The sequence below is a fragment of the Buceros rhinoceros genome, unplaced genomic scaffold (genome assembly GCF_000710305.1).
Source record: "Buceros rhinoceros silvestris isolate BGI_N320 unplaced genomic scaffold, ASM71030v1 scaffold7551, whole genome shotgun sequence".
NCBI classification, from domain to species: Eukaryota; Metazoa; Chordata; class Aves; order Bucerotiformes; family Bucerotidae; genus Buceros; species Buceros rhinoceros.
Window position 1 is genome coordinate 191200 of NW_010392522.1, and position 17386 is coordinate 208585.

General features: G+C 43.0%; 1 protein-coding gene across 1 annotated transcript in view; it reads left to right on the top strand.

Annotated features, from left to right (window-relative positions):
- The window catches only part of LOC104500802, a 191199-nt gene that overhangs the window by 138561 nt on the left and 35252 nt on the right, over positions 1 to 17386 (top strand). The window contains exons 18-19 of the mRNA XM_010144518.1: positions 889 to 1086; positions 9054 to 9198. Coding sequence (XP_010142820.1) covers positions 889 to 1086; positions 9054 to 9198 — 343 coding nt within the window. The remainder of the gene's footprint in view (positions 1 to 888; positions 1087 to 9053; positions 9199 to 17386) is intronic.

The window sequence follows — 17386 nt, forward strand, 5'->3', positions numbered from 1 at the left end:
AGAGTGTGGTGGTGTGTTGTAAGGATGTAACAGCATCACCAATCCCTTCCTCCTGTAAACAGGAGTAGCATCTCCTGGGAGAAAATGAGTGGCGCAAAGGTCTGGCCAAAGCGAAGGGTTAAAAAGCTTGTGCTTCAGTGGGAGTATAAAAACTGCGCTTCTCATCATCAGTTCTCATTAAGGACAAGGGGTGCTTAAACTGTGTGCTACGCTCCGTCTGAAGTCTCGAATCCCGTTCAGCCTGTGTGAAGAATTAACATGAAAAAGGTTAAATAGAAATTCTGTCCGACGTAGGGAGGTACAAAACCTACCCAAGCAAGTGCGTTCGGAGCGGGGCAGGAACCGAGGCAGGTGTGTCAATAAACCAGCACTGAAATACACCGTGTTTACTCTGCCTCATCTCCCGTTCAGGTTGCAGCACAAGGTTTTATTCTAATGCTATACAGAGATCAGAGACTAAAAAGTGCTTGTGGGTATAGGCGCAAAGGCTTCTCAAAGAGAGAGAAATACAAATACTCGGTCACGACGTTCTCGGGAAGCTTTCTTTTATTTTAATCAGCATTGCCATATATTGTTTAACCTACCCCGTTTGATCTTCCTACTTTCGGTTAATACGGGAGTCAATTACAGCTTCGCCTGTGCAGAATTAACTTTATAGAATATACACCGGGGATTTGTCTACCTCCTCTATTTAGATCTATGTCATCAAGAAACACGTCGTAGAGACCCGCGTGCAAGCACTGCGTACAGTCCAGGCTCTGCAGGTTTAGTCTAAAGTCATTTAAAATCGGTTAAGCTCTTGCCAGAAGTTAATTAAATATGTTCCTTTGGTGGGGGGTGGGCTGTGTGCGTGTGTGGGTGTGCGTGGGGGGGGTCCTGTCTCACTAGGTGGCAGTATCTGATTACATCTGGAAGGACCACGCCAGCCAGCCGGGTGTCTCCAGCTGTGACCTCCAGCACCAGGAGGAAATCCCGGACTCCAGAGGCAGCACCACTGTCCACATCTCTGTCTACACTGTCCACCTCAGCGGCTTCCGGGAGGTCTACAGGCACTTCCTCAGGCTACCTGATGGGGCTATCATTGAGGTAGGTCCAGAGCAGACTCCTCACCTGCAGATCTGGAAGGCGAAGGGGTGTGCTTCAGAAGCAGGTCAGTGTCAAAGCAGGAAAATAGACCTGCCTGACCCTGCACAAAATACGCATTGAAATCTCCCGTAGGAAGACCTCGCTCCTAAACAGTAGTGTAAAATCAATGAGTTAATGCGCTTGCAGTGCTAAGTAGCGATTTAGTATTGTTTATAGAGCCATTTGAAGGCAATTGTGTAAGATATACACTGAAACTACACACACAGAGATTATTTATAAATATATATTACTTAGAACTACATAAGGTCATTCTGTAGAGGAATTATTGTATAAATATACAGTGTGTGCACATTTATTGTACAGCTGGTACTACAGGTATGGTCAGGGTTTCCTCACATGTACAGAGCTAAGGCAGTTAGAGTGCTTACCAGCATCTTGGAAGTTTTAGATTGAATCGTGGATGTCAGATTTTTAGCTGCTCGTGCGCTAAAATACGATACAGGATGGTATTGCAAAGAAGTATCACCCATAACTCATTCCATGGGCTGCATTTTGTTCACTGCATTGTCATTTTTGTTTCAAGTGCATTTCCTTGTTGCCTTTGGTCTTGCATTGAGAGATCTTTCAAAGAACATTTGGCATCTAAGAGAGTGTAGAGTGAAAGAACATTACTTCACCTACTCAGATAAGAATTGGGAGCATCATCACGGAGATTTGTTTACCATAGAAAACTGGCACCAATGATGCCGAAGTACAAAGTTTTCACCTGCTCGCTTCTGAGGTGAAGGTTCAAGTATGTCTCTCCAGCATAGGGCAAACATTGCTTCTGCTCCTTTGGTTCATGTTTCAGGGCTGTTTTCTTCATTAAAAGATTTTATTCTTAGCGTCTTTGCCCTGCTTGGCTTTTTAAAGAAAATTTAATTTAAAGGAAACTGTCCTCAAGGAATCCAAACATGATTTTCTGCCCCAGGAACCTGTGATTCACCACAGTGAAGACAGCAGAGTCTTAGAGCTGGCCAAAGAAAACAAGAGACGGTATGTGGCCTACACGAAGCAGAACTTAATTATTGAAACAAAGAAACAGGCAAATCCAGGTCTATGCCTAAGTCCATTAAAGAAGCTCCTCATACAAACTGTTGGCTAGATTTTTGCTGGAACACCTTTTCCCTGTTTAAGGTAAAAAAATGCAGCCCCGTTACTGCTTTCTGCCTGTTGCAAACAGTAGCTCTTGGCAGAATGGTTTTCCCCAACTAAGTTCTTAACTTTTTGGTCATGAGGTTTTGTTCAGCTTGCACAAGGCTGTGGAAGGAGGGGCTTCAAACACCCGAGGTAAACTTAACCCAGCGCACTGGTTCAGTTCATTAACCCCTTCTGCATTTCCGAGAGAGGAGAAATGCACTCCTGTGCACGTTAATCTTTGTCTTCCCAGGTGAGCTTCCAGAAGCTTCCAGCTTCTGGCTGATGCTGATCAGCATCGTACAGTGCGGTCACCACCACGTATCAGCCCTGCACAATGCACACGGCTCAAGCCACTTCTGTACAGTTTCCTCCACCCAATCACAGCAAAATCTGTCCCTAAAATCTATGGGGCTGAGACTTATGTCGTTGTCTTGAAAGCTGCATGTCTAATTCAGAAGTTGTGCTTTACAGCATTTTTAATGGTAGATTTAAATACAATTACATATAAGAAATGTACTTAACTAATAATCACAGTAAAACTTATATACAGATCTTAACCTTTAGCTGATAATGGATGTAATTATACATTTGTGTATTTTATAGGTCAGGGCTTTCTACTTCAGTTCCAAATTAGGAACATTCTATAAGTTAATGAATTTTAAGAGTATGTACTGCCAAGCGGGAAGTTTGCTGCCGTGGGGCAAGTACACCCGAGCTTCACCACCTGCTGCTGTTGCTGCCCCTCAGAAAGAGGGTTTGTGCCTCTGCGGCAGCTAGACAAGCAGTGGTGCTTGAACAGGGTTGGAGAATCCTTTTGGAGCTAGAACTTAACGAACAGGTAGCTAAAAGCATTGCAGCCTCGGGTGTACTCACGGTTACTTTTTGCAGTAAGGCCAGTCTGTGCGTGCTGCGTGCAGGAGCACACTCGCCAGGAATAAATGTCTCCTTATGCAATCACTTCTTTAAAATACTTATTTCTTTCGGTATGGTGTTGCCTTCAAAGGTCCGGCTTTGCTGGCATAACTAGAAATGTCATGTCGGGTATGAAAAGTAGTTTCATAAGCACGAGGCAAAAATAACTATTTAAAAAGGAACATTAAGTACAAGGTGAGAAGTATAAATTGCCCTAGAAATGTTAAATAAAAAGATATGTTTTTAAAATGTGCAGCATAAAAATTATAGAGGTTAAACTTGTAAGTGTAATCCTTTTATCATAAGCACTGTAAAATTCAATTCATAAGCAGTAAAACCCATTTTCCTTTTTACCTATATTTCTCCTTTATAGTATTCAGTTCAAGTGTTGGCTAACCAAGGAATGACCTTCCCCAAATAAATCACTTTTCATGCTTTTCTTCATTCATTAATCTGATATTATTGTAATATAGAGGAAATCATCGAGTTTTAGCATTTTAAATGTATTTGAAATCCGCACACAGAAAAGTTAATGATAGCGGTACCTGTTTGCTGTCTACATGGCGATAACACCAGCTCAGTGATTTTTATCTTGACTTTTGCTGACTGGGGTTGATTCCTTATTAAAAGGGCAAAGTTAAGTCACTTTAACTCAGCAAAAAATCAGTTTCTTATTATAGGCTTAGCAAAGCTCAGCCTTGTAGAGAAAGTTTTTGAATAGTATGATTTTATCTATCAAATAAACCTACATAAATGTCAAGGCTTCATCCAATTTGAGCTTACTGGATAAAAGAGGTTTGGTTTCCCTAATTACTTGAGAACTACCTCATAGTAATAGGGTAAGACAGCCTAGGTGACTAGGCAATTACTTAGTTTAAGCTATTTACATCAATCCATATGCTATAAATTATGTCTAAACTCTCTCGCACTTCTGGAAAAGTGAATAAAATCACCTAAGTTTATTTTGAATACCAGATCAGATATGGTGTGCTGAGTGACACTTAAAAAGAATGAAACAGTAACCGTAGCTTATTTTCTGAAGCAATCTTGACACTAATGCTAAATTACAGCTTGGAAACATCCAGCATTTTTACCTTTATGAGAAAAGGCTTTTTACATATTTAACATAATTCTAGGGAAAATATACTGGAATTATGTATAAAGATATGTACACTGTAACCAAAGGGCATTTATATTCCCCAGTAGAATACTTACAACAATTTTATTGCCATTTGGTGTCATTTTCTAACAGATATAAAATACAGCCAGTAAACAAACTAGACTTTAGATTTAAGCTGACAGCTGTTCCTTCAGAAGCAATATTCAGATGTTTAATCTTGAGAATACTGAATATTTTACAATTGTTTGAGCAAACTGTACTTCTAGTGTGTGAAGGACTGCGTGCTTTTATATACAGTTCTTATATCTGATAACGACACTAAAACACAACCTTAGAATAATCTACACATTTGTCGCTCCCACATATTCCCTGGGCAAATCAACAAATTGCCTCATGTTTTATTCTTAATTCCACAAATTCTTTTTATGTCCGCAATGTTACGATGAACGTTGGCCCCTGTTTTTTCCCGTGTGTGCATGAGCCAGACGGTTGACTCCCGGGCAGGTTATGCATGTGTCTGAGTGCGGCTTTTTCTGGCTTTAACTTCATTAAGGGAACAAATTGGCCAAGTTTACTGCAAAAGCCCCACATGCTGTTTTCATAGAGTCTCACTGCAGCGGTCACTAAAGATTTATGGAGGAGAGAAAGAGGCGGGTGGTTGCAGCTCAGTGACTGAGCTCGGTACACTACCTAACGGCTTCATCATCATCACACGGCTCCATCATCTCCCCAGACCCTGCAGAGGGAGCAGGAAAGCTCTCCCCTTTCCAGATCATAAGCTGGCTGAGGAAGAGGCTGGGCAAAGGTCCTTGTCTGGTGTGAAGTGACCCACATTATCTGCCTTCGGCAACATCATGCCAGGTCATCCACAAACATGGCCAGTTCGTGACTAATTGGTTTCCTGGAGAACATGTGACAGCAAAGGTTTAATCCCACACATTAATGCACGGGTGTGTGTACACACTCTTGGGTTGAAGGGCTTCTCCACATGCTGCCCTCCTAATTCTGAGCCTAATTCTGGTCTTAGATTCCACCCAAATCTTGTCCTGTTAAATAGAAGTAATATTTTGCAACTGTGTTCAGCGGGAGGATATTGCCTCCCTCTCGACGTGCCCTGAGATTCAGCGGGGAATCATACCTGACGGAAGCCAGCTAAGGGATACTCCCATGGACAAGGGCCATCCAATCAGTACAGCCTGCAAACCCGCAGTCTTTCTGCGGAGGGTCGTGGCAGCATTGCTAGCAACTCTGCAAATAAGTAAACGGGTCTGGTTTAAGTGACCTTTACCAGTATGTATTTCTCCTTTAACGCTGTAATTCAATGCAAGATTGCTCCAGGAAAACTCTTGTTCTTGTTCTCCTCTTTACCATGGGGTGGAAGGAGCTACCTGGACAACTGTTTTGTTTCTTAAACCGATTATCTTTAATTGTGGTGGAGGTCCAATAGGAGGATCAGGAGAGTGAGGAGATAGGTCCACCACTGGCTCTCAGCAGCGCATAGAGGCTTCCCGATAACCAGGGATACCCACACTGCAGCATTATAGCCTTGTTCTGTGTATGAATGTGCGATTTTCAATCATTCTGGCTTCTTCATTCCTGGCAGAGAACATGGGGGGAGGAGCGAGGCTTACATACCTAGCCAACACATACACAAATATTTTATGGGCATGGATATTTACATTTATTTTTCTGTGGAGGCCTGAGGATGTTCATGGGAGGTACAGGAGCAAGGTCAAGTGCATCCGTTTAGTCTGAGCCAATGTTCACAGGAAATGCGTTGTTGTCTCGCAGAAGTTGTGCTGTGTAACAAACATCAGTGCTGATAATTAAGGGGTACTTTAAAAGCGCTGTTTTGTATACAGTCACTGCCCTTTTTGTTCCAACCCGCTTTAAACACCCAAATATTCTGTATTTTCCGTGATTTTCTGAGTGACTTTGTGCTATGAAGGTAGAGCCACTGCTGCAGAGGGTATTTTGTACTCTTAAACGCTTATAATCTTTATTCGTCTACCACGTAGTTTTACCTGAATCAGCAGTAAAAACTTTGAAGTCAAAGGATAATTGCCAGAACAGCATTAACCTATTTTATCTGAATAAAAAAAATAACCTTTGAAAAAGTACCTTGCAGCTACACAGATTGACAAAATGCATCAATTATATTTTTGCTCACTTTATAATTACACTGCAGTAAGTGCACAGTGAACTTTGCTACACGGTTGATTAACCGTAAGGTTACTGCTATTAAGTCACTCTCAGAAACAACAACTTGGACTTTAAATTAAATTAAAGATCAGAACTGTGCACAACAGCTGATCAAGTCTAAAAATCTGACATACCCATACAAGCTTCAATTTAAAGTACACAAGTAGCTTGTGTACCTTGCTACTTGAGTGTAGCACAGGGTTTGTGTTTCTTTGGTCAGGCATGCTGGGTGTGCGAACAGCCCGAGCTGGGAGAGCTTTTAAGATGAGTTACCCAACACCGGGGTTGATGCTGGTTCATGTTTGTCCAGTGAACTCTAAATATCCCCTGTATCCTCTTTCGGTTTTAGATAGACTCAAGTGCGCTGAGGGGCGGCTGAGGAACCTGGGGTGGTTAGCCTGCAGAAAAGGACGGTCAGGGGAGATCTTCTTGCTCTCCACAACTCCCTGACAGGAGGTTGGAGAGAGGTGTGGGTCAGTCTCTTCTCCTCATTAGCAGGAGACAGGACAGGAGGAAATGGCCTCAAGTTGCAGCAGGGGAGAAATACATTGGCCCTGAGGAACAATTTTTCCCCCGTTGGGGTTGTCCAGGTGTGTCCCGGGCTGCCCAGGGCAGTGGTGGAGTCCCCATCCCTGGAGGGGTTGAACAGCCGTGTCGATGTGGGGCTGAGGGACAGGGGGCAGTGGGGACATGGCAGTGCTGTGGGAACGGTTGGACCTGATGAGCTTAAAAGTCTTTTTCAACTAAAACGATCCTCTGGAATTAATGGTCCATCCTCTGAGGAATCAGGATTGAATCTCTGGGTATACCCTATCTATATTTCCACCTTTTTTCTCAGATTATCGTGACAGGAAAAATACTGCTGTTTCTGTCAGCTCACTGATGCTTTTTGTCTTCTGTGTTCTTGCCTTTGTGTATTGCAAATGTGATGCTGGGAGACCCTGCCGTGATGTTGTATCTCTGACCTGCCCTGAAGATCGCTTATGCCACAGGAGAAACATCTTAGGACACTCTAAAACTGGACTATCTCTTAGTGTAAAAGAATAAAACTGAAGTAACTGGTGTTCTCTGTAAGTGGTACCCAGCGAAGGAGAGAGAGTAGCCTGGTAGAAAGAAACTTGCCTAGGATGTAGGATGCATGAGTCCACTCCAATGTTCAGCCACAGTTTTTTACGTGAGGTGGGGAATATCCCTTACGTTCCCTGTATCCCCCTGTCCCAGCAGGATCAGCACTTCCCAGCTTCACAGGGTAGCAAACCCGGAAGTATAACAAGATGCTTCATCAGGCAGATTACAGAGTGCACAAAAAAACCCCAACAGAAATTAGAGATTGTTCCTGTATATAAACCAGGTTTTATATAATTTCTTAAGGCTGCACTAAACCAGGCTGAATAGCAAAATTCATTACAACGTTACAGCATTGCCGGAGCATTCTGCTTTTCCTGCGCATCTAAGTTACATCAGCGGGGCAGAGCTGAGGCTCTTCTACTTCTCAGTTTGAACTCCCATTTCTGCTCACTTTCTTCTGAGCAAAATTTCTTTTACATGGGCACTCCAGAAAGTTAAGACAATTGGAGCTGGAGCACCCTTGTGCAAAACATGCCACCCACATGACACAAGCCGGGGATCTGACGTGCGATGTGGTGACCGCTAATGAACTGAGCTGGATCTGATGCGGCGTCTTGGCTTTGTAACCAGTTTCCAGTCCGGTAACATATCATCTCCTCCTCATGGCCATGATTCTCTTCTTTGAAGGTCTATTCTTTATTCACTCAAATTTTCTTGCTGTGTCAAGAACATCATAAGAAGAAATTATTAAAAGCAACAGGCGTAAAAAATCCCCATTGAACTGTTTTACTAAAGCGTTTAGAGTGAGAAAAATTAGGCGAATTCACATTTCACATGTGTTTAAATTGCTAATCTCGCTGCTCTATCTGTATTAGTGAATGTATTTACAGTAACTTTTACTTTATAATGTTTTGGCAGAACTGTTAGAAAAATTGTTATAAGCCTAGGAGTGGAACTGAACCATGAAAGCTAAACTGTAAGCTGCTGTAAAGCTGGGTTATTAGTATGACAGAATAAAATTTCACACACACAAAAGCTTCTAAGCCACAATATTTTGAAAGCAAGAAGGAGAGGGTTGGGGAAGTGTAATCAAAGTCATCTACATTCCTCTGATATTTCACTGAGCGCTGCCATAGCCATACAGCGGGTTTGCCTGCTCTGTTTTCCAGGCGTTTGGTGATGTCACTGGAGAAAGTCTTATTTACAGTAACTTTTACTTTATAATGTTTTGGCAGAACTGTTAGAAAAATTGTTATAAGCCTAGGAGTGGAACTGAACCATGAAAGCTAAACTGTAAGCTGCTGTAAAGCTGGGTTATTAGTATGACAGAATAAAATTTCACACACACAAAAGCTTCTAAGCCACAATATTTTGAAAGCAAGAAGGAGAGGGTTGGGGAAGTGTAATCAAAGTCATCTACATTCCTCTGATATTTCACTGAGCGCTGCCATAGCCATACAGCGGGTTTGCCTGCTCTGTTTTCCAGGCGTTTGGTGATGTCACTGGAGAAAGTCTTCTGTGTAATGAACTGAGCAGAGCCCAGGAGCGCGTCAGCGAAGTGGACGGCATGCTGTGTGCATCGTCGCCTATCGAGCTGAGGGAGAGGAAAGGTGGTACAGCAAGGTGGAAAGGTATTGTTTTCAGTTTCTGCACCTAGCTGAAAGACAACGCTGGTACCTAAGAATAAAACCGCGTGAGGGATAGAAGAAAACAGGGAATTTGAAGACACAGTTTCTCTTGGAAGGACTCGAGTGTGATGGGCTAGTGCTGAAATTTCAGTTGTGTTTTCCAGTGAGTCTTTGTCCTTGGGTAGTTCCGTAGGTCTGCTGTAAGAGTCCTGAAGACTGAGGAGCTGTGATTCACCCAACCACTGTCATTCTTTCCATTCAGAAACAGTACGGTGACGCAATCCAGAGCAATCTGTCTGGAGCAAGGGCTGGTCTTTAAAGCATGCCGAGGGCAGGCTTGAATCAGCTACTTTGTAAATAATTAGGTATGTGTCCACATATACTGGTCTGAGTGCGAACGTCCCAATCTCTCAGGCTTGCATGTGTTTTCCACTCTGTACTGAGACCCCTCCCAGCGCCTAGAGAACACGTGCAGAGTGGAACGTGCCCACGTATGTCAAGTTGCTCAGTAAAGTTGGTGCTGATCAAAGGTAGTATCAGGGTATTTGATGACGGGGGATTTCAGAAGACCCTTGGCGTCCTTAGACATCACTATTACGCAAGATATCAGTTTCCTCTCGTTCCTTACACTGGGTCTCCAACCAGATCTGGCTCTGCCATATCCCTGCTCTTACTGGTGTCAGTTTTCTGATGTCATCTGAGGAGTAAAGTTCAGTTAAAAGCAGCTTGTGTTACGTTTAAATCCACAGTAGTCTTGACTGCTGACAGAGAAACCTTAGAAAGTTCACGAGCCCGCAAGACAGTTTTTCAAAGGAAAACTGATAAATTTAGCATAGGGGCTCTTGCTCCTGCAGCCTGCTTGTTGGGAGAGGGGAGGGTCGTTGGTACACTGTCGCCTGTGTATTTACATCATGTCTTTCTGTACCTGTTTTTTCTAATCTTCAGGAAATCACGTTGTCTCCGACAAGAGCTGATTCCTGCAGCAATGAGTAGTCCACAGAGCAGTTGTTCACATCCTGCTCCACACCCGTGGTATGGTTACAGCGTCACAGGAGTTACAGCTCTGACGTCTACTCGTTTCAGATGAATCTTTTTCTTTTCCTTCTAAATAGTGGGACATTCCTAGATTTCTCAGGTTTGTTTGTTCCTGCTTTTTAAGGTTTGCTTGTACCTGCTAGTGGTGGTGGGAAAAATGTTGCTGATTTGTCTTGCAAGATTCATGACTAAAACATTGACAGTGTTTTCAGTAATTGTCTAAAGCACAACACTTTTGTAACTGCAGGGCTGTGAAGATGCCCAGAAGAGGAACAATGGTGGCTTCGTGCCACCAGTTCCGTAGCCAACTCCCAATAGGCTGCAAAATTTAAAAGATCTCAGAGTTGCTGGGGTCTTAATGTTGGTCAGCCCTGCTTCCCTAGGAGCTGCAGCAGCTTACAGCAATCTGGAGGCGATCCTCGTGCTTTCTTAGCGGTATTAAAGTATTGCTCATTACTTCGAGCCAGACAGTGCCTATCCTATTCCATTTGGCTTCCTACAAATGCATCCAGAATGAAATCAATGCCCCAAAGGCAAAGACTAGGAGAGGCAACAGAAGGAGACGGTAGGAAGAGGAACAAGGTCACCAAAGTCAGAGCAAAGGCAGAAATAAAGGGAAGGCTGCCAGTGCCCTGACTCTTGGTCTTCCCTGCTGTATAGGATCCTTTTTGTCCTGAAGACACACGTAGAGAAGGGAAGAGTCTCACCTTCCTGCTTTTTTGAATCACTCATGTAGAACACTGTCATCAATTCCCATGGTAATCAGTGATATTTTTCTATCACATACGCTTCTCTGCTGCCCCTTCATTCACACTAGTACGGAAGAACCTTCTCAGATGCATTTACTTTTGCAAGATCTTTCCCAGTGTCTTGAACATCGTTGATTAATTTTGATACTTAGTTCTCATTCATCTGAATAATCATTAAATGACAATAGATAGTAACCTGAAGATTTAAATGTCACTTCTTAAAACAATTTTTCTTTGGGTTTGCAAGATATTTCTGTGTGTGTGTGTGTTTTTATGAGTTACACCCAGACAGAAATGAGGTTAAAAATCTGAATATTTACAAGAAGTGATGCGATTTTTGTGGTTTCTATTGCATCAGATACTACTTGGATGACTTCGCTCTGTCATAACTGGAATAGAATTGCTTTTCTAATGTCTGTTTTGCATGTTGACACTTTAAACTATTGTACATAATTTTGAAAGAGAACTAACTGAAGAGTCTGCTATGAGTTATGGTGCTGATCCGTAAGCTGCTGCAGTTTCTGGGCAGCAGCCCCAAGGATACCGCATGCCATGGGCAGCATCATTCTGTGTGCATCCTTTTGGCCTCAGTTTCGCCTTTGAACACGTCTGAATGTAATGGTAAAAATCCCTGTGGGCAATATTATACCCTAGGTTTCCCACCATGTTAAGATATCCCTGTCTGGTTGTGTGAGATTTTGACGTCTGTGTGAGTAATATGCTGTCATTTAGTCTGACGGCAAGGCTGACCTTATGTGTGGAGCCATCACACCTTCAAGCCCCATAGGATTATGCTGATTTTTTTTAACAAATGTGGGTATGGTCCTGAGGCTTTGTCCAGCATGACTGACTTGATTGACCACTTGTATTCCCTCAGTTATGTTGGCATGTCTCCACTGATGTTCATCTGATCAGGGGTGTACAATTCTGCAACAGTACATATTCCTGAAAGCTGAATTTAAAGAATGGTTAAATATTAAGAAAATTTACCTTACGTTTTGTGACGAAAATGTAGCGTCCTGCCTGTAATTTTGGTTACTTACATCCTGTGAGTTCCCACGGTTGTTGGTCAATATACACGGGGTGGCATTGGCTTAGAAATTGTTTTCTGAAGTGCTCGTATCAGCCGCGTCATCCATAATGCTCAGTTATAGCTGGGTAGTAATTGCCTGTCTGTGCCGTGTTCCTTTACACCAATTTTCTCCCGTGTAGCTATATATATGTAGTCATTACTGAAAAGTGTAAATAAAGAATCCTTTTAGTGGTGTAGTTTCCCTGGGTACCTACTGTGCTCTTATTATCTAAAACATACTCCCCATCTGTAGTTCCTTTCTATTAAAGGATAAAGACATAAGTTTGAATTAAAAATTAAAATGCTTGTTGTAGATTGGAGAGCAAGGCCTATTAGAATATCTCTGGCGCGAGGCTCGCAGTACAGCAGATAGATTACACTGAGCACCGGTTAGGCAAGGGGATGAAAAATGAGTGATTTTCATCATTCAGTTAAATATAGTGCTAAGTGGTACGCGCTAGCATTAAAAGCAAATTACTTAGCACTTCACCAATCACAGCGTGAGAGCATTCCATTGGAAGCAGGATTTCCAGTGATGCTCAGATCTCAGTTTTATTAAATAAATCAGCTGTTAATGCTTAAGGAAACAGCTGAAGACGTATTGTTATGATAATAAAAAGATTGAAAATGTAAAACTAAAGAGCAGCCGTACCTCATTTCAGTGAAACTCCCTAAGCAAGCCCCGTCTCTCCGAACAGCAGACCTCTAGAGTGCTGGTAGATTTGTAGCATTGGCATCTTCCTGTACCTGCTTCAGATCTTCCTTTCTGGCTAATGAATATGACCTTTCCTTTCCCCCTTTTTTATAATGACATCTTTTCTTCTCATAAATCTGCTGCCATGTCAGTGAACATTTTGATGAGCTTTTCTGATTCCCTCTTACATCTCCTTGATAGGATATTATTATCCAGTAATCTAGAGATGGGGAGCCTGATCCTCAGCACAGGTACCCTTTGGCTGTTCAGTTAAAGACGATGGAGATGTGAGAATTTACGCCAGAAGAGGTTTTGACGTTGAGGGCTACCTTTGTATTACGGAGCAACTTCATTTCCTCCACAGCAATGGCCATGGGAGACAGATCTGCTGTCCGAACACACAGAAGCTGTGAGAAGTCACAAACTTCTCTGAGCCTCAGACTGTTCCTAAGCTGCCACCTTCTCCTAAACAGGAATCACCTGGCAGGGGCCACATAGCAGAAGTCCTGGGAATGACAGATGCAGGAGATGGTCCGAGGTCTGAGCCGTGGCTGCATCTTCACCAGCAAGATTAAACATTAGAAAGAGAGAAGATTACTGTTCAGGTATCAAAACCACAAGATTAGGGAGACTATGCACGAAGCTGTCCTGAATCCTTCACTTTTACCTGGTGTCGTTCTTTGAGGAACACTGTTTTGAGTTTTGGCCCTTCATTTCTGGGGTTCTGTGAAAAATAAGTGATCTGTCCCAAATGAGCACCGTTTCCACTTGTGCTTTCAGTGAAATCAGCGCAGCTCTGTACAGCAGAATTGGTTCTACTAACAGTGTAGGATAACCATGTTGGACCTGAAAGAAATACGTTGTAAAATCTTGACTTATTTCTAAATGTTTACTTCTGAAAAAAACTTCCAATCTTTTACAACATGTGTCCTAAAACAAGGTATTTAAGCAGAGCTTCCATCTCGGTGCAGCAGATTTTCACTCTCATTTCTCTGTCTTCTGCTGAGATCTCCACTCAGAAGTTGTGTTTTTAATTTGTTTTACAAGATCTGTAGTGGAAGCACTTCCTTAAACCTTAAACCAACATACATTCTTTCTGGTGCCAATACAACCTTTTCTTCTCAAAATATTTCAGGACATGATTTAACCTAGTTTTCAAAATAGAGGATTCCTTTCTTCATTTTCTTGGCTGACATGTAATGGTTCTGATGCATCTTTTCTGGGTATGCCAATCCTGTCATGTACACTAATATGAAATAATGACACAAGGTTGACTTAACTAGACTTAATAGGGCGTCTTTCTAAAGCACTCGGTATGAGAGGTACGTGCACAGATCTTGTACTTGTTAATGGAATTGGAGAAGTTCCTCATCTGCACTACGACGTTTATTTATAATGGGCTCCTGCTCCAAAGGCGTGGAGTCCTTACGGGATGAAGTAAAGAAAATGAAAGAGAAAGGGCTCTGCAGAGTGTTGTTTCAGATAAATCTTTGAAGTTCACCGTGTAGTGGAAAACAACCACACTGAATTGGAGCAACAGACAACTATCACTGTATCCAAAAGCAGTGCACAAATGTGTGTGTGCGCGCTCACCGAGATGGAATGATAGTGGGACAGACTTCAGCGGCCACGCTCTGTATTTCACACCTCGGCAGAGTTTTTTTTGGTTTTTTGCTGCTTTTTAAGTCTTTATTTCCTATTTTTGTATTAAAAATCAGTTTGAGGGCTTTTGTTTTATTCCACACATATTAGCTGTGAATATATTAGAGAAGGTTTAAACTATCAGAGAACATACTTTACTTTTTCATAGAATCTTTCAAATTAGAGGTGGAAAAGTCTAAAATTGTTAATGGTCTCATCACATGATGTCTTTTCTTTAACAAGTGGTGCACAGGAACTGGTTACAGTCTCCTATTTCCTTTTTTTTTGTGTGTGTTTCCATTTAGAATTGCTTTTATTTTCAGTCCAAAAATTGCATTGGCACCAGAAAGCTTAACAGATTACATTGACCTACTGACAAGCCTTAGATGCTGGCTTTTCCCTATGAATCGATGGCCTTACGCACATGAATCCAGCTTATCAGGATCACAATATTTTACTCAAGGCTGGCGTTTATAAACCGAGGGCTTGTCTGTACTTCTCTGGCATCCATAGGGATTTTACAAGGAATGTTTAAAGAGCTGGTACAGGGACAACTTGGTCCAAAAAGAAAATGGTGAGACCAGATTAAGAGCTGTGGCATTCAGGTTTCCAATTTTTAGCTTTCCTCTTACCTTGCTATTGTCATGGAGACAGTCTCCTCTGAGCACAGCTGTGCCACCTGAAGAGACCATCTGCAGCTGCTTTTTCACGTGGGAGCAGCTCCCAAGAGAGCTTCCCTTATCCGTACCAGGATGAGCAGCAAGTACCTTCTGTTCCAGCCGTTCGAGCTTTGCAGGGTCATCTTACCCAAAACAGGTGGCAGAGCGTTCACATGAGCAGCTCTACTAGCAGAGAAGGGTGGTGAGGACAGGCGGGATGCTGCTGTTATTCCTTCACCCAGCACAGCTGCGACCGCAGCACATTTCTGCTCAGTGTCTGTCTGGCTGGTGTAAAGGTTTATTTGGAGGTCCCGTGTTTATTTGGCTACAGAGTGTTGTGAGTGGTAAGACAGATCTTCAAGATGAGAGTCCTCAAAGGCGGTTAAGTGGTGAGGGGTGAAACATGGACTTTAATGCTCATTTTAGACTGAGATGAACAAAATGCAAGAAGTTGATGCTGTGAGAATGCAGAGGGAAGGAACACGAAGAGATTACAGCTGCATTAGCAGTAGTACGGGATGGTAGGAACAGATCTGTAGAGGAAACCAGCTGATGCCAGTTGGCATTCATGCCACAGGTTGTGGGAGTTTAATTCAGACTACTTGTAATCTGGTCCTATGGATTTAATGCCCATGATGTACCGGGGTAAAATAGGTTTATTCCTGGAATAAACTTTCAGGAACAAATTGTACAAATCTTCTAGCCTAGTTTCAACTAAGGAACCCGCTGAACGAGCGCCAGGATGCCACAGTGTGAAGCAGAAAGCACAGTAGGTGGGGAAATGGGTAAGGTTTGCCCCCAAAGCTCATCGAAGACACTAACGTAGAAGCCTTCAAAGTTTACCTGCGACACCTTGTTTGGGAGCAGGCAAAACTCAAGAAGTCCATCCGACGAATCAAAGCTGATGGCTGTCCACTAAGGGAACCAACTCAGCTCTGCAGTGATTTATGCTCCCAGCACTACTAGGGGTGTCAGCAAAGTCATAAAGCAGCGGTATGGTTTAAAGTTCTAAATAATCGTACTGAGGTATGAGCTTTCTCTCTAATATTGTCAGGTCTCCGGTGACACGTGCCCTCTTTCAGCTTTGTCACGATATATGGGCAAGGCAAAGGGAGCATTAGCACTGTTTAGTTCACGGCTTCGTCCATCGAGGTACGTGACAACAATTCATTAGATAAGAATGCATGAAAAATATGCTTTAGTTTTAACCATGTAAATATAGTTCCAAAAAGAAAAAAAATCAGCTGTGTTTTATGAGGGGGTTTTTATTATTCTTTTGATTATATACTCTGCTGCTTCCATTTTCATAATTTTTTTGTCGGCTCTGCGGGAGAAATTCAACCCAATGCTTTAATCTACAGCTCACGTTCCTTGGGGCAGGGAACAGCGCTGGCACAGGAGCTGCCAAAACAAGCTTCAGACTGAAGAACCCTGAAGAAGGAAGGGCAGCCTTTGCACCCTCCCCGAGCACACTGCACATCACTCGCCAAGAGCTGCAGGCTCTTGGTCATGCCCCCGGCTGTCTGCAGTGTGCTCCCCAGTACGGCTGCTCTCTGTGGCTGTGCCCAGTTCGGTGGGGTGGACGGGGAGCCCCGCTGGCTTTGCAGGCTGCAGCCCTCGCTGCCCGCTCAGCTGGGGTGTACGTGGTCCTCACTGTTATGTTCCTGGGTAAGACGAGACACAAGGATGCTGTGAATGATATTGCTTCCAGTGAAGGATCCAGTCAGAGGAGTTCTCAAGGCTTCTGATCAGATGGGACCTGAGTGGGAGAGGAAAGAGGCCTCGAACAAGGTCAGAGCTTCCTCAGCAAAGGCTGCGGTGGTTTCACTCGCTTTTCAATGTTCCTGAAAGGGGAGCGATTTGCCTGGGTAATTAGGTCAGGATTGTAATAGTTTGGCTTCCTTTTACCCTTGTTATGTGGATAACTCAGATTTATTTTTTCTTCTTCACAGACTCAGCAGCACAATTTCAAATTGACATGCTGCTTATCAGAAGTTAGTAATTGGATGGTGCATCCCATTTGTCTGATAAAGCTGAACTGTTGGGTTTTGGTTTCTAAAAGCTAATAGGCATTGTTCCTTCTCTGACGTTTGATTTTAATGGCTGTAATGTTGCTCCTGTCTCAACAGCTCTGTGTCTGGGTGTTTTCCTTGACTGCAGCTTTTTCTGTAGGCTGCAGGAGACTGTTTTTAACTCTTTAGCTTCTGGCATCTGTGGTAGTTTCCTCACTCCTCCAAATGCTGCTGTCGAGGCAAAGTACTGGGATTTGGTGGTGAATTCAAGCTGAAGGAAGAGGTGCAGTTTTTCCCAGGTCTGTGTTGCTCTAGTTAGCTCAGAACGA